Raw genomic sequence first — 24,299 nt, forward strand, 5'->3', positions numbered from 1 at the left:
AATTTCTTTAAATTTAATATTTAAAAAAAACTTAAATCGGTGAGCTTTCATTGTTTACATTTCTCGGCGATGACATCACAAATAACGAAACTCCATTTAGTGTTGCCATTCACGGTCCAAAATATTTAATTCGCATCTTTACTCACGTGTGTTGGTAACGATAGGGTTGATAGCAAGCGTAGAGCGCAATTTTAATTCGCTGCTTGATTATCATAACTTGGAAACGTAGTAGAAAAATGAGGCAAAGTGCATCATTTGTGACGTCATAAAGACCACGCCTTGTTTGAAAAATCGAACATTTAAAAAAAATAATTAAAAAAAACTGTTGAGAAAATGAAAGTATTTTCTAGGTCCATGTTTTTTTTTGCTCATTCTATCCATTTCAATGTCTAAAGTAGTACTTTTGACTGAAGGAAACCACCCTATTGCTTATGAATTCGTTAATATTTTTGCTCTATTAATATGTTAATGTTAAAATAAATTGTAGATTTTGAGAGCAAAGTTTCCCGTGTAAAAGAAAACCTATCTCATTTGTTGAGAAACAATAGTTTAAGCAGTTTTAAAAAAATGTATTGGGCCCTTCCACAAAAACGTAGTCACTTTGTCCTGCACGTGACTGTTCATATTTTTGATTCAAAAGTAATTATTAAAAAAAAATAGAACGAAATCCTTTGCTTAACGAACCACACATTCGTTTGTAATTTGTTAAGCAATAAAAATTTTATCATAACCCTTTTAAATTTTTAATGAAATATATAATGCGTCACGTGCGTGACAAAATGACCATTTTCCGTGAAATGGCTCCAAATACTTATCAACAACTCATAATTTCTCATATTTATTTCATTGTGAACTGGATACCACATTACAAACTTGGTTTTACTGCTTTCCAGAGGTCTGAAGAAATCAAAAAAAAAAAAAAAAACAACGATTTATGTTTATCCAAATAATTTTTCACAGAAATGCTAAACATCAAAGTTGAATCCATTTTCAAAAGTCAAACTTAAAGAACTAAACAACAAGAAGTTCCGTTCAGAACTAAACAAACCTACTTTCCCGTAAACTAATATCGTCTTTCTAGTATATGATCAATATTCTCAAAATCAGCTAAAATCGCAAACTATTTCAAACATATTTTTATTTAATATTTTAAACTTATTTTTCGAGGCATGTTTTATTTCTTGTAATAGAAATTATATGGGTAAAAAATAACTAAACGAACAAATAAAGTAGCAGCACATTTTAAACAAAGCAGATAAAGAGAGAGATTTTTTTAAAATAAAAGAAAATCTTTACCCACTTTGAAAAAGAGAAAAGAAATAATTAAAATTAATAAGTTCATTAGAAGAAATATATCATACCAAAAAAAAATTGTTTGTGTTTCCCTTGTTGCCAAAAAGTAATTTTAAAAATGAACTAATGTACTTTCAAAAGTAAATACAAACATTAAAATGTCAACTTAGAGAAATAATTTTCATTGTCGAAAAAAAAAAAAATCATCTGCGCATATCTTAATGTAGAAACATGTAAAGGACTCCGAATTTCTCCGCCAAAAACTGAACACATAAATTAAAAGCTTAGAGTGAAAATAAAAACAAATCATGTTAACAACAATACATAACATTTTAACAACAATTATTTCACAGTAAAAACCACGCTGCGGAGTCGGAGATCGAGTCAATCTCATTTTGGGACAAAAGAGTCAGATTCAGGAGCCGAAGGTTTTTAATTCAAAGACTCGGAGATGGAATCCGTCATTTTAACTTAGAAACCGTAACTCTGCCAATTTTTGCGGAGTCGAAGTCGGACTTCTTTTGAGATAAGGAGTCGGAGTCGGATTCGAATTTCCAAGAGTTGGAGTCAGTCATTTTTTTTTCGTGTATAAATTTTTGCCAAAGCTACGAAATCCAGAGTCAAAGTCAGGGAGACTTTGTTTCCGACTAATTTTCGGGCACAGGAGTCGGAGTCAGGTGCCCCAAAAATTCTTGGGGTCGGAGTCTGGGGTTGTTTGTCAAGAGCTATTTTCAACAAAATTTATTTGAAGTAAATTCACCTTTTAGTTTGGAATCTATATTGACTTTCAATTTCCCCGTTGGCACCAATGTAAATGAATTTGAACTGTTTAAAATTGAACGGAAAATTGTTCAAATCAAAAAGATATTTTCTGTACATGTTCTTCATCCTACCAAGTTTTTTTGACGCAAATTGCCTTTAAGTTCAGGATTTATACTCGTATTTTTGCCTAGAATTTCCCCGTAAAGTTTTTGTAAACTGTTCAAAATTGAACTAAAAATTCATCAAATGAAAAAAAAAATGAAGTATGGGAATGAGGTGTCCTCGCCGAGATCTTTTGAACAAAAGAAAATTGTTCGAATCGGACTAGTCACTCAAAAGTTATTAGGGGGGAGAGGACAGACAGACAGACCGACAGACATTTTCCCCCATCTCAATACCCTACTTTCCAATTTTTAATTTTTCGAGAGTTATTTAACTATTTTATTTATTTTTGACTTTTTATTTTTTGTTTTTCGCGATATTTTCAAGATACATTAAGCCTTGTTTCATGCTTTTTTTTCTTCTTTCTCTGACTTTTGCTTGGAAATTAGGCTAAAAACGGACGATCAATTTGTTGTTCAGTAACTCGTGTCTCGATACAATGATTCTGATGATGTTAAAGGGTGAATAAAAGAAAGTTTCAGACACCTCCTCCCGAAACGAGGAAAGCGGAACTTGTTATTTCCGGATAGGATCCCTTCCCATCCGATACACCCGACTTGATTCCATCAAGGAAAGACATTAACAAGAGAAAAGTCATTAAACTTACTCTGACTTGACTACCTTAAGTTTCATTGCTCCTCGTAACTCTAAATAACATTTGTAAAGCTCTGCAGAACAACAGTATAAGGTCACGGTATACTTAATGGAATTTTTCTTCTTCGATGAAAATTTCTCGCTTTTTTTTTTTTTTTTTTTGAGCAATAACGATTGCTTATTGTTCTCACTTGACTGTTTTGATGTGCTATCATTTTATTTTCTCGCCAGCACCGTCGACTGGCTCCTCACGATGCTGCTCCTATAGCGAAAGCCATCTCCAGGTTGCGTCCATGTGCTACACACACCCGCATACATACACAACTACTCACGCGCACACACTAATACATACACACTTACACACACATACACACACACACAAACAAATACACACATTCAAAAACATACATACACACACACACACGCATACATACAGACCCTACGCATACATACAGACACCTACATATACACACACACCTACACACAACTACACACACACTCATCACACTCATTTCTACACGCAACTACCCACACACTCATGCCTGCACACAGACACAAACACATATGCCTACACACACATACACATTCCACACCACACACAAACACTCATACACACAACTACCCACACACTCATACCTGCACACAAACACAAATGCCTACACACACACACACATACCCCCTACACACAAACACACATATCCCCCATACACACATAAACACACATACACACATGTCTACATACTCACACACACACTCGTGATTGCGAAAAACATAATTTGAATTTAAGATGTCAAAATTCAAATTTTTTTTTTTTTTTGCAAATAATCTATGTATGAATTTCTCTAACCATGGCCTCACTAGATGGTGCTGACACTTTCGGGCCTTGACAGTTTATGACTTTTTTGTGTTAAAAACCAATGCAACTATGATTTGTTATGCATCCACCAATCAATGTGAACGTTTCAAAGTTTGTTTATTTTTGATTGGACCTCGCCCATTTTGACCGCAAGAGGCTCTGAACGGAACCCTGCATCTACCAATTAATGGCAACGTAATGGAAAGCAAGGGTTCCCTTTAGCGCCCTCTTTGTTGCCATGAGTTTCAGCGATTGTCACGGCCTATAAGCGCAAGCGAAATTTAGTGGGGCAATGCTCTAACGTATGTAACACAAGATTTGAGCTTATTACTTCCTGTGGGGTGTCAACACTTAAGTAGCACACGTTTTTGCAATGTTCTACAGCTTTTCAATTCTGCTACAGGATAATATTCATGAGGATAATTGTTGCTAAATGTCTGATATTTCCATATTTTGTAGCGCTCTTTCCTGAAAACATAAAATGAACGACGGTTTAAAAAAAAACAATTGTATTTTTTGAACCGTCAGGAAATGTTTTATTGCGCAGGAAATACTTTTAAATGAAGTGTTTTTTTTTTATTAATTATTATAAACTGCTACTACAAAAATTATATTACAATTTTCATGTTTTGCACTATTGTACATAATGCATATAATTTTCAACACACAAAAATTGCAATCTATTGCTTAAAATGTAAATTTTCAAATTCATAAAAGATGAAATTTAAATAGTTGGTAGTATTTGAAATGAATACCAATGAAATTTATGAATTTTCATCCATAGTTTCAACAACTCTTCCATCATCATTAATATCATCATTATTATCATTATATTCTAAAACTGATACTAAAAGTTTACGGTAACTAAAATAAGAAACAAAAAAAAATTAATTTAGTTTTGACATCTTGAATTCAAATTATGTTTTTCGCACTCACGAGTGTGCGTGTGTATGTAGGCGTGTGTGTTTGTTTGTGTGGGGGGTGAGTACGTTTGTTTGTTGGGGGTATGTGTATGTGTGTGTAGTGTGTTTGGGGAGGGTAAGTGTATGTGTGTGTGTAGCATGTGTGTAGCATGTTTGTGTGTGGGTAGTTGTGTGTATGTGTGTTTGAGTGGGGGTATGTGTATGTGTGGGTAGTTGTGCGTATGTGTAGGTGTGTGTATGTGTGTTTGAATGTATGTGTGTATGTGTTTGTGTGTATAGGTGTATGTGTGTTTAAATGTATGTGTGTATGTGTTTGTGTGTATAGGTGTATGTGTATGTAGATGTGTGTGTATGTGTGTGTGTATGTGTGTAGTGTGTGTGGGGGGGGTATGTGTATGTGTGGGTAGTTGTGCGTATGTGTAGGTGTGTGTATGTGTGTTTGAATGTATGTGTGTATGTGTTTGTGTGTATAGGTGTATGTGTGTGTAGATGTGTGTGTGTATGTGTGTAGTGTGTGTGGGGGGGTATGTGTATGTGTGGGTAGTTGTGCGTATGTGTAGGCGTGTGTATGTGTGTTTGAATGTATGTGTGTATGTGTTTGTGTGTATAGGTGTATGTGTGTAGATGTGTGTGTGTATGCGTGTAGTGTGTGTGGGGGGTATATGTATGTGTGTGTAGCATGTGTGTGTGTGGGTAGTTGTGTGTATGTGTGTTTGTGTGGGGGATATGTATATGTGTGGGTAGTTGTGCGTATGGTGTAGGTGTAAGTATGTATGTATGTATGCATGTATGTGTTTGTGTGTGTAGATGTATGTGTGTGTGTAGGTGTGTGTGTAAAGGTAGGAAAGTAAGTGACGCAACCTGGAGACGGTTTTCGCTATAGGAGCAGCATCGTGAGGCGGCCGGCCGACGATGGTGCTGCAGAGGGAGGAGAGGGGAAAATAAAATAACAGGACATCAAAACCGTCAAGTGAGAACAATAAGCAATCGTGATTGCTCAACAATTTTTATTCGGATCTATTTAAATATCCTGTAATGAATACATTATTGTTTTATATCTCAATGTGCTAAGATTGCGATCATTGGATATCGTTAAATCAATCAAGTTCTCTATTTGATATTCGAACCTGAGGTCCGCAATCTCCAAGTCCGCAGTCCAGCGTCTTAGCCATTCGGCCAACTGGACGATATATTTATTTATTCTGCTATAAGATACATTTTTAATTCTGAAGAGAAGACACTGAAATTTATTTATTGAGCAATCACGATTGCTTATTGCTTTCATTTGACTGTTTTGATGTCCTATCATTTTATTTTCCCACCGTCACCGTCCGCACCATCACCGTCGACCTCACGTGCTGCTCCTATAGCGAAAGCCGTCTCCAAGTTGCATCCATGTCCTACACACACGCGCACACATACACAACTACACACACACACACACACACGCACGCACACACACATACACATACACATGCACACACACAAACACACACACATACACACAACTACCCACACATTCATGCCTACACACACATACACATACCTCGCCCCCACGCACACACATTCATACACGCAACTACCCACACACTCATACCTGCACACAGACATAAACACACATGCCTACACACACATACACATACCTCCTACACACAAACACATATACACTCCCCCATTAATACACATGCCTACATACACACACACACAAACTCGTGATTGCGAAAAACATAATTTGAATTCAAGAAGTCAAAATTCAAATTTATTTATTTATTTATTTATTTATTTATTTAGAAGCTAAACAGCTTCACATACATGGAGGACTGCGTGCTAAGCGCTTTGCCTCCAGACACACACAGAAAAGATTTACAACACAAGAGAAGGAAATAACATCCAGGGCACCGGCGGGAATCGAACTTACGATCTCCGGCTTAGAAGACGAATCTTCTGCCACAGTCATGGAGGCCCCCAGATACTGAAATAAATCTGAATCTTTTTATTTCGAAGAGAACAGAAGTTTTGAAAGAGAGAGGGGGTGTTACATAAAAATGAAAATGAATATCATTAATTGTGAAGTTGATTGTTAACTATGTTAAAAAAATCATTTCAAGGCTGAACTTATGCAACCATAGGTTCGTGGAGTTAGGGCTTTTGAAACTTTTCAAATGATATTTTTCCAGGCTTTGATTGATTTACGCCATCAGTTTGAAACAATTTTTAGAAGCTTTTTTCACCAGAATGCTTGTTCTACTTGTGTTATCTTTACTATTAATAAAGCTGAAAGTCTCTCTGTCCGGAGGATGTCTGGATGTCTGTAGGATGTTTATGACGCGCATAGCGCCTAACCTGTTCGGTTGATTTTCATGAAATTTGGCAAAGTTAGTATGTACCATGGGGGTGTGCACCTCGAAGCGATTTTTCGAAAATTCGATGTGGTTCTTTTTCTATTCCAATTTTTAAAAAAAATTATCTCTTAAGATGGACGAGTAAATTACGAAATTATCATAACGGGGAACCGTAACATCGACACAAGCCAATTGGCGAGATACGAAATTATCATGACGTGGAACCGTAACATGGGTACAAGCCAACTGGCGAGAAAATTCACCATACATTATTTGTAAATATACAGGCGAACCAAAAGACCTTTTGATTTTTCAATTACGGGCAAAGCCGCGCGGGTATCACTAGTTCTCCATAATATCCAAGAAATGATACGCTCATTTAATATTTTACGATCGAATCGTCCTTGCCTCAGATATTACTATTTATTTCGGTAAATACACATTGATAAAAGAACCTCTTCTTGATAATCCTTAAACAAATAACAAGAGCACATTTCGTGCTTCGCTAAAATAGAATTAGGCTTCACTGTGTACATATAATAGATCTTTCGAAAGATAACATTTTATGTTTGAGACTTGCCAGCGAAATACATCAGTGATGGAGAAGCATAACTCGGGGCTGTTTATTTTAAATTGATTATAAGCCTATTCTTTCCAATTTGAAATCATTTTGATGCTATCACGTTGTGTAAACGGTGTTACAAAAAGTGTTTTCAGTAATTATATGTATGTAGAGCGCTTTTAAGTAGAAGGAAAATATAATTATCTTCTCTGTTTCTAATATATAATCCTACAAAGTACAAACATACAATCAATACAATCGATCAATTCCATAAGTTTCATATTTTATCATTTTTAATGATATTCTTTCTATTGTTCTTTATTCCTTTTTTTTAATTATGTTTTTGCTTTATTTTTCTTTCTTTGGAAAAAGAGTTTATGAAGTGTAGTCAATTTCTGATTTTACTCCACTTCATTTTTTAATCTTTTTTTATTTAATACTAGCTGCGTCGCTCAGCTTTGCACGGTCTACTTCGAATATAAAAGTTATATCAAGTGACGCGTGTTCAACAATTAGATTTAAATATTGAAAAAAAAATAATAAAAAACAGACATTATGTAAATTTCCCGTCAAAATAACGATTCTCTCTCTCTCTTTCTCTTAACTCTATCGGCAAATCTAAAAGCTCTAAATAAATTAAACGCTACCCTCTATTAATACAACCAGAATCCTTAATTATCTTCTGCTGGCAGTAGAAAAAGAAAGAAAAATAGCCAAGTAATAATCAAAAAAGGTGAAATATTTACCTCAAAGTAAAAACAAGAATTTTATTTGTTCTTAAGAGAGAAAAAAATGGCAACAGATCTTTCTTCGCAACGATTTTACTCACGCTCATTAAAACTAAGCTTGCGCAGACAATAAATTTTCGATTTAATATTAATATTCCATTTCTTGAAAATGCTTGCACCTTTTCTCCTGGTGATTTTACAGCTTTGGTTTTCTTTCTTTCTTTTTTTTTTTTTTTTTTTAAATTCGAAGGAAGTAAATCTACTTCAGGGGAACTTTTTGCAGACTTTCGATTGAGAGTTAAGTTAAAAAAAAGGATAAGTATTTTGGGTAGAAAGAGCCATTTAATGCCATTTTCGGGTCTTAAAATTAAAGTTCGAACAGTTAGGTACTTTTTTGGCATTCGAAAACCCTCTTACGTTTCATCTCGGGTGCCCAAGTACCTCCAAGCCAAATTTATTCGAGATTTGACGTAAACTGTGTATGTATAGGGAACACACATTCATATGCATATACAAACACTATATGACCTAAAGTATTGGGACACTGTCAAAAATTCACATTTTTTACGAATTTCTCGAGAAACAAAAGACCAATTGCTGTGCAATTTTTTTCACATAAAAGGTATACTCCAGCCGCCATTTTCGAACAAAAATTAAGTATGCTATTTATTTAGGGAACGAACAACAAATTGAGGAAACAAAAAAAGGTTTGTGATCATTTTTCATTGTAAATAGTTGGAAATAAGCAATAAATTTCGGAAATAAGTTTAAAACCTATCTAGAATTTATTTTTATACTTTCGTGAAACTATATATCTTACACGCACGGAGATACAAGCATTTCTTTCAAAAATGCAAATTTTCTTTTGAAGGTTTTCGGCTTATATTACGCAGAGTTTTCTGTCAAACGTTATAAACTTTCCGAACATTTGACAGCATATTTGAGAAGCATAATAATAAAATTCGACGTTTAAATATTGAAAATTTAATGAAATATGAACGTTTAAAGCAATTAATTTTTCACTGCGCATGCGTGACAGATAGCAATTCATAACCTTCATAATCAGAAGCCCAGATATAACCTACATCTCATTAAAAAATTCCACCTTGATTTTCATTAAAATCTAAAAAGTTATCAGCAATCTAATGAGCTGAATTTCAATAATTATTGGATAAACTGGGAATCGTGAAGGATCGTTCGCAAAAAAATCTGTTCTTATCATGCATCACTCTGAAACGATAGCAGGAAAGTGTTGCGAGTTTGCGAATAATCCCTTACCATTCGTCGCCTATCCAAGAATTATAGAAATTCGGCTCATTAGATCGCTGATAACTTTTTTAATTTTAAGGTTATTGAGATGGAATTTTTTTATGAGTTGTAGGATATATCTGAGCTTTGGATTATAAACATTATAAATTGCTATCTTTCGTGTATGCGCAATAAAAAATTAATTGCTTTAAGCGTTCATATTTATTAAATTTTCAATATTTAAACTTCAAATTTCATTATTATGCTTCTCTAATATGGCGTCAAATATTCTGAAAGTTTATAACGTTTGACAGAAAACTCTGCTTGATATAAGCCGAAAACCTTCAAAAGAATTTGCATTTTAAAAAGAAATTCATATATCTCCGTGGGTATAAGAGATACTTTCACGAAAATACAAAAATAAGTTTTTGATAGGTTTTTAACTTATTTCTGAAATTTATATCTTATTCCCAGCTACTTACAATGAAAAATGATCAAGAACCTTTTTTTGTTTCTTCAATTTGTTGCTGGTCCCCTAAATAAATAGCAGACTTAATTATTATTGAAAATGATAGCTAGAGTATACTTTTTATGTGAAAAAAATTACAGAGCAATTGGTCTATTATTTCTCGAGAAATCCGTAAAAACGTGAATTTTTGAAAATGTCGCAATACTTTTAGTCATATAGTGTACATATTCTTTGTTTTATTTAAAAAAAATTATGCATTTATTTATGTATTTATTTTTTTATACTAGGTTCAATGCTGCACTCAGCAAGCAAGGTTATAACACCTGTTTTCTACTTTTTATTTTGAAAAATAATTTGGCAACACTGAAAATGGCTCCTTGTATCACCCAATAATTCTGAAATGACTGTTCAGAATTTACTTTTGAATGCTGATTTGAAGTTGTTGAAAACCATTTTCCTTCTGTGTAATAACACAGAAGGAAGGTAATTCCCTCTGTGTAATAATAGGAAGTGTGATAAATATTACAAATTTTGTGATGTTGTGAAAAAAGAAGGTTATAAGAAGGAGTTGATAAGGATTTAAAAAGTGGAATGCTATTTCAGTCAAATAGACAAGCACACAGACTTAAATATTTATCTGTACGGAAATATTTAGTTTGATATTCGTAGCATAAAAACTGCTCAGTAAGTTCAATAAAACGTTCGTGATACAATTCACTCCCAAAAAGTTCACGTTTGATCTAATTTCCTAAATAAAATATACAAACGAAATTTCCGAAATTCTTGACACCCTGAATTTTCTGCTTCAGAAGGACATGAAGCATTCTATCGTATCTAATACATTTTGCAATAAGTTATATTGGGCTCTAAAAGCAAAAGAATCTCTCCAACTCAAGTAAATATTCCGTTTTAACTCTTAAAACTCAGTGCGAGCGTGTCTCAGAGTTTACCCAGGAAAATATTCTGGCCCAATAGTCAAACATTACTTTCAGAGTTAACTAAAGCAAACTGTGTCGAAGCTAATTTCTGCCCGTTCCTTCGAATACAGCATTAGTACGGAAGTTCTCTTTCAATCGCTTCGCCTATTAGATTGGAAGCAAATTGAATTAGCGACAACCACTCAACAGGAAAAGGGGTGACTACTTTAGCCAAACATTTATCGTTAAGACAAACCCAAGTGCGTTGCTTTTGCGATGGGCCGTCACAGTCACGACATTTTGGGCCACCGTTTGATGTCATAAGTTTGTTATTGGTAAGGAATTTAAAGGTACAGCATCCCGAGAGCGAAAAAAGAATAAGCCTGTTCTATCAGTGGTTGGAAAAACTATTTTTTGTAGCGAACTACAACTACTTATTTCGGAATGTAGCGACTACAAACTATTTTTGAAACGCTGTCGCTACTTCGCTACTTTTATTAAGTAGATTTTAGTGGAGAATGCAATTCACACTCATTAAAAAAAAAAAAAAAAAAAAAAAAAAAAAACAACAGAAAGATAGAAAAAAAAAAAAAAAGAAAAAAAAAACGATGTGTGCATCATATGACTTCCTTTTAAAACCAATTTAAGTCATTTTCACATTATTGACAGCTTTAATGTGATTCAATAGTTTACTCTCTAAATATCACCAACAGTGGCCAAATTGAAACCAAATTTTAAAAAAATATTCAAAAAATAAATAAATAAATTTAAAAAAAAAAAATCGCCGAACTCGGCGACTAAAAGACTGGCGATATATCGCCAAGTGTCCGCCAAATTATACCGCTACTTGTATTTACATCGAAATTAACAGTGATATTCCCCCCAAAACGGGGCAAAAACCCTCTTTGAAGCATTCGAATGCAGCCAAAAAGGGAGGTGCACAACTAGACCCCCACTAGGAGTCTACGTACCAAATTTCAACTTTCTACGACATTCCGTTCTTGAGTTATGTGACATACATACGCACATATATACGTACATACAAACGTCACGAAAAAACTGGTTGTTTTTTTTCTCGGGAATCGTCGTTATGGATATTTCGCGTGTCTATACGTTCTTAGGCACTTATCCACGTGTGGTCGAGTCGAAAAAAACTCAACATTCATTCGGGGGCGAGCAAAATGGAAATTAAGGTCGATTTTTGAGTGAAAATTGTTTCGCGAATACAATACTTCCTTTTTTGTAAAAGGAAGTAAAAAAGGTTGAAGATTGAAAGGAAAGATTTGCAAAAAAGGTGTTAGGAGTAGTAATTTAGATAATTCAAACGCGAGAAAATTTTGCGAATTTTCCATGCATGTTTTTGGAGCCAAAAAGTGCAAATTCAAAAAGTGCGAGTCATTTATCAAACATTTCACATTTTTTTAAAAATTTGAAGTTCTTTAATTTCCTTTAAGAATACTACACCCAGACTTGAAGAGAAAAATATGTTCTTCTCCAGTAAAGTTTCAACATTCAGTTTTGGTTGAACCTTTCTTATTTACTAAACTAGCTGCAAAAGTAGTTTCCAGTAAACGCTACAAAGTACTATTTTCTTGTATCTCGCTGTTCACCACACTACTTTTTTTTTTTTAAACGTTGAGCGCTACACTACAAACTACAAAATAATGTAGTGACTACAGTAGTGTCGCTGCTACTTCTAGTGCGTTACTTCGGATCACTGTCTCATACTCGTAGATGCACTTGTATCCATATCATTTCCCTACGTTTCGTGGAAACAACTTCGCGTAATGATGTTGTTTTTTGGAAGTAATCGCAGCGTACTGCAATGAAACTTGTAACAATCGGATGAATTTCCTTATAAAAAATAGACTTATAGAATACTGGCTGTACCCGACGCGCGTTGCTACGCCAACAAAAAAATACATCATTATATTGATTTTCATGACAATCGGTTGAACGGGGCACAAGTTGCTACTCTGCAGTGCCACCTGGTGGCGAGTGGCTTCAATGAGCATATTATGCACCTTCTCCGTGGAAAAATACATATATATAGCAATTTTCATAATAATCGGTCCAGGTATCAAGTGAAGCCGTGACTATACTCAAATTTTGTACTCACGCAGTTTGCAAGATCAATCAATCGCTAAAAATATCAAATAGAAAAAGTTTGAAATCCCCCCGTTGCATGAAAAGCCATAAAACAATAAAGAATGAATTTATTTGTTCAAACTCAAGAAAAATGGCAACAGCTAACTTCTTATCAATGAGATCTTTCACGCGAATTAATTTCTGAAGCCGATAATTTTATTCGTATTTATCCCATGGATTGTGACTTAAATTGGAATAAAAAAGGAACTATCGATCGGATTTTTTTCGAACTGGTTTATAAACGTTCCCAGTACCAAAAATAACAAACGGTGAAAGTTTCAGCCAAATCTGCCGGGTAGTTTTTGATTTCATGGATGACATACAGACAAACATTCATTTTTATATATATAGATAAAAACTTTATCGTGAAATTCAAGGTTTCTCATATCAATAACTAAACCGTTAGCAGTTTTCTGGAATTTTGACTTTCCTCCACTCAATTAATCTGCAGTTTTTTTCAGTGCTGAGTCGACGAAATACTGCAGTTCGATTTTTATTGAAAACTTTTTTTTTCTTTTTCTTCTTGGAACAGAAAGCTAAAAACATATTCAGTATCTACATTCTTTCGTAATTTTTTGGGGTTAAAAAAAACTTTTTTTGTTTTGTTTTGATAAATTAATTTTTTTTTCTATTTTTTAAAACTTTTTGGTTTTGCAAAAAAAAAAAACAGTGGTTAATGTTAATGTTAAACAGGTTTGAATTGTCAAAACAATTAGCCTCACTGAAATCGAAAAAAAAAACATTTTTTACTCTCTTTTTCAAGAGCTTTTCTTTTTTCTTTGAAGAAAATATTAAGAAAATCTGGTTTTTATTTCGAAATTTATATTTGTCTTAAATTTCCCCTTAGGCACTAATGTAGCGTTATTTTTCTTTTGAAATGTTAAAACAATTGAATGAAAAATTATTCAAATTAAAATATGAATATTGGAATAAATTGCTATGGTCAAGATTTTTCAAACAATAAATAATTTGTTTTAATCGGTTTATTCCCTCCAAAGTCTTTTAGGGAACGACAGACAAAGAAGCGCTCATTTCCTCACCACAAAACTCTCCATATTTTTTTTATTTATTTTTTTTCTTCAATATTTGATTATTTATTTATTTTTGTGTTGATTATAACGATATTTTTTCATCATACATTAACTTTTCTTACATATTTTTCCTTTTTCAAACTTTTACACAAAACCAGACTAAAAAGGAAACCTCAGTTTTTACGTTCACAGAAATAGTCCAACAGTCCTTTTATTGACAGTAAAAAAAATCCATTTGAGTAGTGGCGTATGCAGGGGAAGCTAACAACTCCCCCATTTAAGTTACGTGTTTACCTAAAAAAATTGCAAATTATCTGATACCTATTATTATTACCTATGTTTTTTAGTTTGTATTACATTTTTAAACAAAAATACTGCCATTAACTAAAATTTTTAACTTTCAATTTTCTTGGGAGGGGGGGGGGGGGGTAGGAAGAAGAGTGAAAAGTGTTTCTTTCTTTCACACACACATATTGAGGTTTTTGCTATTCCACTAAGGAAGCTTATACCTCTATTAATCCACAAATTTTCCAGGATTTTGTTTATCCAGGACAGCACAAAGACAACACAATAGATGGTGGTGCCATCTATGGACAGTTCGAGAGACAATTTAGAAACAGGCCTGGAGCCGAATAACTTCCTAGTCTGGCACCCCCAGAGGTATCGTTTCACTTGGAGGACATTGTGACCACGCGTCGCCCAGCATATTTAACGTCGCCCAGTCACCATTAATGACGACGGTGGGTCTTCGACCAGTGAGGATCGAACCCGAGACTCTCCGGTCCCAAGTCCAATGCCTTACCGATCAGGCTACCACGGCCCCGAAAAGTGTTTTTTCTTTTATTTGGGGAAATTGAGCCCCCCCCCCCCTCCTCTTGTGAAGAAATTCGGCGTACACCGCTGCATTCGAGCAATCCACTAGGAATAACTCACATGCAGTCGAGTTATCGACTAAGAATAATTCACATGCGTTCGAGTAACCTACTAAGAATAATTATCATTGATCTTGAATGTACTATGGACAAATCATTTGTCTCAAGTTTATTGCCAGTCAATCTATTTGGCATAATTTAAGCGTCCATCTGTTATCACCTTAGAGCAGTAATCAGTAAATGGAGAGAGCAAGTTCAATCATTGGTTCAGGAAAAGCTGAGGCAAAGATGCCAAGTCACATGGTTTAACTACGACGAATGGGAAAGTCGTTTTACGTGAGACTAGAAAAATGAACCTTATATCTTCCAATACTCTACTGTAAACTCTATCATGTGACTTGGAATCCTTGCTTCAAAAATTAAAGGCATCGCTTTCTCTCTACCTTTTGTGTCTTCCTAATGGTAATAACTATACGATCCGCGCTTTTTCCATGAGCTCTTGCTATAAACAGAGTGTTATACCCAAAGCTTAAGTTGCATAGGAGCTCAGGAGTGCTCAGCTCCTGCACTTTTTTTTTTTTTTGAGCAATCACATTGCTTATTGTCCTCACTTCGCCTTTGAATGGCGTTCCTATGATTCTATTTTCCCCCCGCCTCCCTCTGCAGCACCACCGTCGACCGACCCCTCCCGATGCTGCTCCTCTAGCGAAAACAGTCTCCAGGTTGAGTTCATATCCTACACACACGCGCATACATACACACACCTACACACACATACATACATACACACACACCTACACACATACATACACACACCTACACACACATACATACATACACACACACCTACACACATACATACACACACCTACACACACACACTCCTATACCCACACACATACACACACGCATACCTACACACACCTACACACATACACACACACACACCTACGCACACACACGCACACACGTACATACACACATATACATACACACACCTACACACACACACACACTCCTATACCCACACACATACACACACGCATACCTACACACACCTACACACATATACACACACTCCTACACACACACACGCACACTCATGCCTGCACACAGACACAATCACACACGCCTACATGCACACTCGTGATTGCGAAAAACATAATTTGAATTCCAAATGTCAAAATTCAAATTTTTTTTTTTTTTAATTTTATGCAATTTTCATTTAAGCGTAAAAATGAACTGTGGGAATTAAAAGGCTCCTACACTTCTTTTGTTAGAAACTAAGCCCTGCCGACATCCAACATGGCCGCCAACTGAACTCCAATTTTCCGGGCAAGAAAACAGGAGTTGGAAGTCAGAAATTTTAATCCTTGAATTTTCGGGAAATGCCGGGCTTTTCCGGAAAGTGCGTTCATCCCATTTGTGAGCGTCTTAAGATAACTGGATTAGAGCACAAATCGGGAATTAGTTCTGAGCGGAGGAACCGAACTGTCGAAAACACTTGAGGGCTCAGAGCGATGGGTAATGCGACGTGTCAAAGCTCTTTTGTGTCGGTCGGATTGAGAATATTTAAAACAGAGATTATTACCAGTTCTTGATGCAGATGAGTCTTCAACATGAAAAATGTGAGATTAATTGAGGAGTGAATTTGAAAATAATTATTCAAAGACTTGGTATGAGTTCTGAAGTTATTTTTGGCAATGGAGTCGTTTTCAAAATTTTAAAAGTAGTTTTTTCTGAAAGAGCATGCTTAAAAACATAATATTTAAACATTTTAAAATAATTTGACCAAGTTTAATATTTTAAAAAATACTTCAATCGGTGCGCTTTCATTGTTTACGCTTCTGCCGATGACATCACAAATGATGAACTGCCATTCACTGTTGCCATTAACAGAGCCCAATATTTATTTCGCATCTTTACTCACATGTACTGGCAACGATATAGTTGATAGCAAGCGTAGAGCGCAATTTCAATTCCCTTCTTGATTATCATAACTTTGAAATGCGGTAGATAGATGCACCAAAGTACATCATTTGTGACGTCATAAAAACCACGCCTTATTTTCAAAATCAGACGTTTTAAATAATTAATTAAAAATTAAGCGCTGGGAAATAGAAAGTTTTTTTCTCGCTCCATGTTTTTTTTTTTTTTCTTGCTTATTCAATCAATTTCAGTGACTAGAAGTAGTACTTTTGACTGAAGGAAACTACTAAATTTTGGAAAGATTTGGATCCTTCTTTAACAATTCAGTTCAAGGCTTCATGAAATCGAAATTCCAAAATTCCAAAACATTTTTATAGAAATGTTCTATAGTATAAAGTCAATTAGATTAGTAATAATGTAACTGCAAATAAATGTAGAGTGTCGTAAAAATAAACATAAACTTTACCAAACGTTAAAAGTCAACACATTAAAGTAATCTAGTTTTTTTTAATGATTTTCTGCAGTTTATAAAAGATTTTAAGTTTAAAGTTTTATCACAATGTGTTTTTCATCACTTTTAAAGATGTGAGCGTTGATTAAATCAGTGCCCCGAAGATTATCTGTACACTGTTAAAAATTTTCCGGAAAAATTACGGTAATTGTTACTGGCATCCATGTTGCCAGTAACTATTACCGTAAAAATCAAATGTTACTGTAAAATTTTACGGTTTCCTCGGTAGGCCACAGCAACCAGTTGGCGCTGGGATCGCTTATTTCTCCGGTATAAATTACCGTAAAAATCAGCGATGCGTCGGCGATGCAATTTTACAGTAACAATTACCAGAAAATCTTCCTGAATTTTTAACAGTGTATTTTGTCTCTCCCAAGTGCAAAATATAGAAAACTATCATTCTTGAGAAAAGAAAAATAGCTAACCATGAACGACTCTGTTGAATTTTGCTCATCAACATAAATGATGTCCGTCAACCAATCAACTATTAATCAATTCTCCATGATTTTTGTTTAAATCATCTCTACATAGTATAAAATGAAGTCTCCAAAAAGCGTCTGTGTGTTTGAACTCGCAAAACTCGAGAACTACCCGGCCGATTTGGCTGAAATTTTCACTGTTTGTTCCTTGAAGTCCTGAGAAGGTTTGCAGACCAGTTCGAAAACAATTCGATGAATAGTTCTATTTTTATTCCAATTTAGGCCCAATTTTCACATAAATTCCCGAATATGGGGGTGAAAAATTACTCGCAAATAGTAATATTACATATCGTTGGAAAGGGAAGAATTTTCCGCGTTCTACGCAATTTGTTCCAACTCTCTAACTTAATTCCGATGGGAGTTTTTTACGTTTTTAGCTCATTTTTTTTTTAGGCTTAGCTGAAATTTAAGCACTACTTTCTTCATTAAATCCATCAATAAAAAGTGAAGGAGTGGTCCCACAGTTTTCTTTTTGACAGCATTGGAAAGAGCTGCTTTTTTTACTCCAGATCAAACTCGACCTAGGGTCAAAAATTTAACCCTCTATCTCCATTAGAAAAAAAGTTACAAGCGAATTAAATGAGGTTCAAAAATCTGTTCTCTATTCAAGTTTTTAACCATTTTATTTTGCGTTTCCACGGTAACGCTTTTCGAATCCATTGTTTATTTCCATCTTTCTCATTTTCAATTCTTAAACTTATTTTGTGTTTCCATGGTTACGCCTTTTAAATCCATCTTTCTCATTTTATGTTAATTTCTAAGTATTTTAGTATCTGTCGTCATTTTTTGGCGAGAAAATTTTGCATGATGTTTTTTTTTCCTTTATTTAATCCTGGTTGATGAAGATACTTCACTTGACGCAATGTTTTTTTTTTTTTTTTTTTTTTTTTTTCAAGGTAGACCGAGCAAAGCCGGGCAACGCAGCTAATTGAACTATAAATAAGGTGGAATGACTGCTGAGGGAGAAAACGCGGACCGAAAAAGGCTCTCATTTCTCCTCTCTATTTGACAGGGGTCTAGACGGCAAGACAATCTGGTTAGGGGAATCTGCTTTGCTCAAGATACCGAGGAGTTTGTTAATTTGGAACAACTCCAGTATTTAAAATAATATCCCTCTTAGGTTCGCACAAAAATGCATCTTGATTTCATAACTATTTGTGTTTAATGAACCGATTTATTAATTTTTTTCCCTTTGGAATCATTATTTAAACACCTTAAATAAACAATGAAAAGGGAGGAACATTAATAAAGTTTTAATTTTTATGTTTGAAGAAGATATCTAAGTACATAATTACAAAATAAGTTTGTAAAAAAAAAATGTATGAAAATTCAGAATCCTTGAAAGAAAGAATCTACAGAAAATATTACCGAAAGAGATTTTTAAAACTGGTTAAATTGTTACAAGGCAAGTTATTTACAGTGCCAAAAAGTTTTCATTCTGTTTGGCTTGGTAAATAAAGATTAAATAAGTTCATGCTTTAACGAAAATGAAATATTTTTTTCTTTTTAGAAATGTTACAATGTAGTTCAAAATGGAGTATAAAAATAGTTTATACAAAGCACTCCTCATTTTAATCAAAAGTTCCGATCTTTTTCTAAAACTTTTCAATATATTTAGAATGGAAAATGATTTTTAGGCATTTTATGCACTGTTGTCAAAAAATTTTAAAAATGTGTAACACACTCTGTAATTGTGAAATTAAACTTTTATATTTGAACAATAAGTGAAACAAATAATGAATAGTGGTATTCACAAAAGAAAGTTTTCAAATCCATCTACCTCAGTGTATCACCAAGGACAATATTAGCGAATTTTCTGTTTCCGCAAAATTAATTTTTCATATAGAAGATAGAAATTACAAAAATGTATTCGACAGTCAAAAGATTTCACTATAAATTTCACCACATTTTTAAAATTAAACTTGGCCACTAAATCGGGATTATGTAGAGTGAAGATATATCAGAGAAATCAGGATGACCATACATTAGGGATGAGCTGATTAATCCGCCAATTTGCCGACTAAGTACTGTCTTAACGGCTAAGTACTGTCAATTAATCGGCGGAAAAAAAATTTCTTCAAAATGATTTTTTAGGCATTTTGAAGAATATTTTTTTTAACAAGAAACCATGATGAAATCGTTTGTTAACAACCGAAATTTTTTTTTACAAAATGTTATTTTCTGCATATGACGTTACTATAACTTGTAGTATGAAAGTTTACAAAACAAATAATTTACAAAGTTCGTAAAAATGAATGAAACGTTAAAAGATCATGTTCTAAGTTTATCTTACGGGGGGGGGGGGATAGCCTCGCCTCAACTTTTGATAAAAAAAAATTTTTTTGCAGTTTTTTTTTTTTTTTTTCTAATTTTACATATGATTACATCACACAGTTTACAACTTACTCTTTGAATTATTGATTTTTGATTCAACAAAACATTAGTTATTACTAAATATCACTTGATTAAAAATTGTATTCATTCGTATATACAATGATATACAATGATGCACCGTTTTTCATGTGTCTATAATTTTCTCCGTCTTTCATAGTAAGGGAATGTGGGGCAAAGTGAAGTATGTAAGATGTCTGAGCTGTTTTCCAAACGATTGAATATTTGTTCTCAAAATTACGCTACATAAAGAAAGAACAATATATTTTATAATAAAAATTTCCACCAAAATTTTATTTTGTTATTTTTGGCAGAAAATTTGTACTTCCAAAAAAAGGTGGACATTTTTCACCATTTTTTTCCATGGGGGCAAAGTGAAAAATAACATTTTTTTCCAATAAAGTAATTTTTATTCGATTATTACAGAAAATTTTGATCAAATGTTTCAGTAGGTAAAAGAATGAATGAATAAATAAAAAAATGAAACAATAAACGAGTAAATGAATACATTAATTAATTAATGTATGAGAAAAAACAGTTGAGTGAATAAAATAGCGAATGAATATAGCTATGCATACTAGAAGACCAGAAAAAAAAAAAAAAAAACAGGCTGATTCTAGTAGGTCTTCATGAAGAATAACTTAACCTTAATGAATGCTTAAACTTAAGAAAAAATGAAAAATGGGTTTTTTCACTCCCCAAAAACCGAATTTTATTGACGATTCTTCTTTCCTTTCATCAAAAATGGATCAGGCAAAACTTCACGTGATAAAATTTTAAACTAGCATCTTAATCATAAACTAATTCGGATGAAATCAGCAAACGTTTTGAATGGCTCCTATACGAGACACGCTATGTTTTGCCGTCTAGACTGCTGTCACTTCTCAAGTACTTTCAAGAACCTGTTTCAAAACTGGACCGCATCTTTCACAAAAGGGGAAATCGGCAGCAGTCATTCCACCTTACTTATAGTTCAATGGTTTAAATACAGTATCAATGTTCAGTAAGTTACCAGCCCTAAAGCCAAGGCTAAGGCAGAAATACATGAAATACACCGCCAGCTCAGTCAATTCCAGCCGAGGACTGCAGTTTCGTGCTTATTAGTACTCATCAGCCCGGCATAGGAGTGACTGAGCCGGAGGTGGAAAACCTCTTAAGGAAACCAAGAGTGCCAAACATACTGGTAGCTAATACAGAATTAGCACTGACCAGACGAGTGACCGAAACAATGGTTCGGTTCTACTTGAAAAGAAAACGGTGTATTTCATGTATTTCTGCCTTAGCCTTGGCTTTAGGGCTGGTAACTTACTGAATATACCTCCCTTGCCTTCAAAATTCGAGTTGAACCGAACCATTGTTTCGGTCACTCGTCTGGTCAGTGCTAATTCTGTATTAGCTACCAGTTTGTTTGGCACTCTTGGCTTCCTTAAGAGGTTTTCCATCTCCAGCTCTGTCACTCCTATGCCGGGCTGATGAGTGCTAATAAGCACGAAACCGCAGTCCTCGGCTGGAATTGACTGAGCTGGCGGTGTATTTCAAGTATCAATGGTTTCTAAAAGTCATTTATGAAGGGTTTTTAAATATTTTAACCACTGCGTGTTACAAAGCAGACAAATGAGCCTCTAAAAAGTCGTTCAAATCATGAAGAAAAGTGAACAAGCATGACACGAAATAATGACTCTAAAACTGCCCGCAATTTCGAGAAAAAGAAAAACTTTTCATTTCTAAATCACAAACATGAATGCAAACCCTAATACAGTGGCATTCAACTGCTCAAGTTTACTATCAGGAAAAAAGAACTAGACGCACCTTAAAGTAAGAAAAACAACGTGGCGAAGACATCAGACAAAAGGGCTTTTGTCGGATGTCTTTTCGTCCATAAGCTCATTACTTTTTGCATTGAAAAAGGCGTTCCCTGTAACGCTGAAACACGTTTCTGCTGTAATTGGCAAATTTGTGCTTTTTTTTACGTTGTTTTTCTTACTTTACTGTTCAGCACAAAGGTATTTATTTATCTTAGACGCACCTTATTTGTTGGCTGTAGAACTTAACGGGGGCTAACTAAACACTGAAATATATACGTAATACGATGAAAAAGTTAGGGGGAAATTTGTATAAAACCTTACCCTGAATAGTTCACATCTCCGAAGCACATCCACCTTCAAAATAGTCACCTTGAACGACTATGCACTTCTGTCAACTTTCGTATAACTTTTGAAAGCACTCCTGGAAGCCATTTTTCGCAACTTCCTGAAAGGTCTCCTGTAATGCAACTATAACATCATCTGACGAAAGAAAGTGGCGTCTCTATAAATGTTTTTTAGCTGCTGAGAATAGGTAAAAGTCACACGAAGCTAAGTCCGACGAAGCGTGTTGTTATTTGTTTGACATCCAATCGAAGCGTGCATTATCAACGTGGAAGTCGCCTTTTTCACCGCGAGAGGGCTGCTGTGTGAGTTGTGGGTGGTTGGTAGTGAGGGGTGGAAGTGTTATCGGTAGAGATACAACAGTTGGTGAATAAGAACATTCACAAAAAAAAAAAAAAAAGACGTATACCAACAGACCGAATATTTTTGATGAATCACTGGGGAGTGCTGACAATTTCCAATTACGAACTTTCATATCAAAATATACATTTTATGTTTAGCTAACCGGGAATAAATATTGGAAATGTCAATTACCAGGACCAAAAAAGTGTAAATACTTTAAGGAATATTCTTGATCAAATGTCTTATAGTGTGTCTTTTACAGGTTGCCCTATTCCTTGCTTGTCGGAGGTGTCTTTTCCATTAAGTTGGAGCATTTTCTGGCGGTGAACGGATATTCCAACCTTTATTGGGGATGGGGTGGCGAAGATGACGACATGGGATACAGGTGAGTTGCAAAAAAAGATGCACTGTTAAAAATTCAGGAAGATTTTTTGGTAATTGTTACTGTAAACTGGCGGACTTAACGCATCGCTGATTTCTACGGTAATTTATACCTGAAAAATAAGCGATCCCAGCGCCAATTGGTTGCTGTGGTCTACCGAGGAAACCGTAAAATTTTACAGTAACATTTGATTTTTACGGTAATAGTTACTGGCAACATGGATGCCAGTAACAATTACCGTAAATTTTCCGGAAAACTTTTAACAGTGTGCGGTTTTCTAGTGTATGAATCAAAATGTTCTTTTCTGTGCGCCAAGAATGTCTTTTTTATTTAAGTTTTAACTATACGAAAAAAAATGGCTGTGAGTGTGTTCTTTATGACAAATACACAGTTTGCGTCGGTCGGATACTTTCCGAATTCGTCACGGAGGTCGCTTAGGGTTCAAAAGTTAAAATAGGGGTTTTGCCCCTATGGGGCGTCAGAAAATCCGTGAAACGAAATATTTACACCTATTATTAACAATGGTTGAATTTTTGGAATTTAAGAAATACGAAGAGATTTGAATTTTTAGTAATAAAACTGCTTTCTTCACTACTTTGACGTTGACTTTAGACTAATTAGGCATGATTGTTTCTTCTTTTGAAGTAAACTTTCATTTTCGTGGTAAACCGTGCAACGCCTGGCAAGGCAAATAGTTTCTTATAATTATGCAATGCATGTTCATTATCTGAATTATACGAGAAAAGACTTTTTTTCAACTTAACTTGAGCACTTGGTACTCCCTTTATGGAGAAGCAGAAAGCACAATTTTTCAAAATTACTGCATACACGTAATAGTACGACCAAACAATGGTCAAACAAATCGACAAAGAAGAAGAAATGAAAAGGAAAAAAAAAGAAAGAAAGAAAAAGAAGGAAAAAAAATCCTTGCTTTTGTCGAATGACTTCACATCCTTAAGCTCACACCAATATGCATTGAGAAAAGGGTTCCTTGAAACTCTGAAACACGTGTCCGCAATTTTCCGCAATTTTGCGTTTTCAACCGTTTTTGGTCGCATTAATACTTTGCTGCACAAATGTATTCATTTCATGCATGTGCTTCAGGGCAACAAGGAAACAATTTTGCAATTTAACGTTTTGAGCTTTCAACGCTAAACTGTGACTACTGTTCACTGTAGGAAATTCGAGTCATCTTCTAGATTAGATTCCTT

General features: G+C 34.5%; 1 protein-coding gene across 2 annotated transcripts in view; it reads left to right on the plus strand.

The window, feature by feature from the left end:
• LOC129217749 (beta-1,4-N-acetylgalactosaminyltransferase bre-4-like) overlaps positions 1-24,299 on the plus strand; it is a 471,087-nt gene that overhangs the window by 425,484 nt on the left and 21,304 nt on the right. For both annotated transcript variants that reach the window (XM_054852088.1, XM_054852089.1), the window contains one exon: positions 22,969-23,091. In XM_054852088.1, coding sequence (XP_054708063.1) covers positions 22,969-23,091 — 123 coding nt within the window. The remainder of the gene's footprint in view (positions 1-22,968; positions 23,092-24,299) is intronic.

This window comes from Uloborus diversus, chromosome 2 (assembly GCF_026930045.1).
Source record: "Uloborus diversus isolate 005 chromosome 2, Udiv.v.3.1, whole genome shotgun sequence".
Taxonomy (NCBI): Eukaryota; Metazoa; Arthropoda; class Arachnida; order Araneae; family Uloboridae; genus Uloborus; species Uloborus diversus.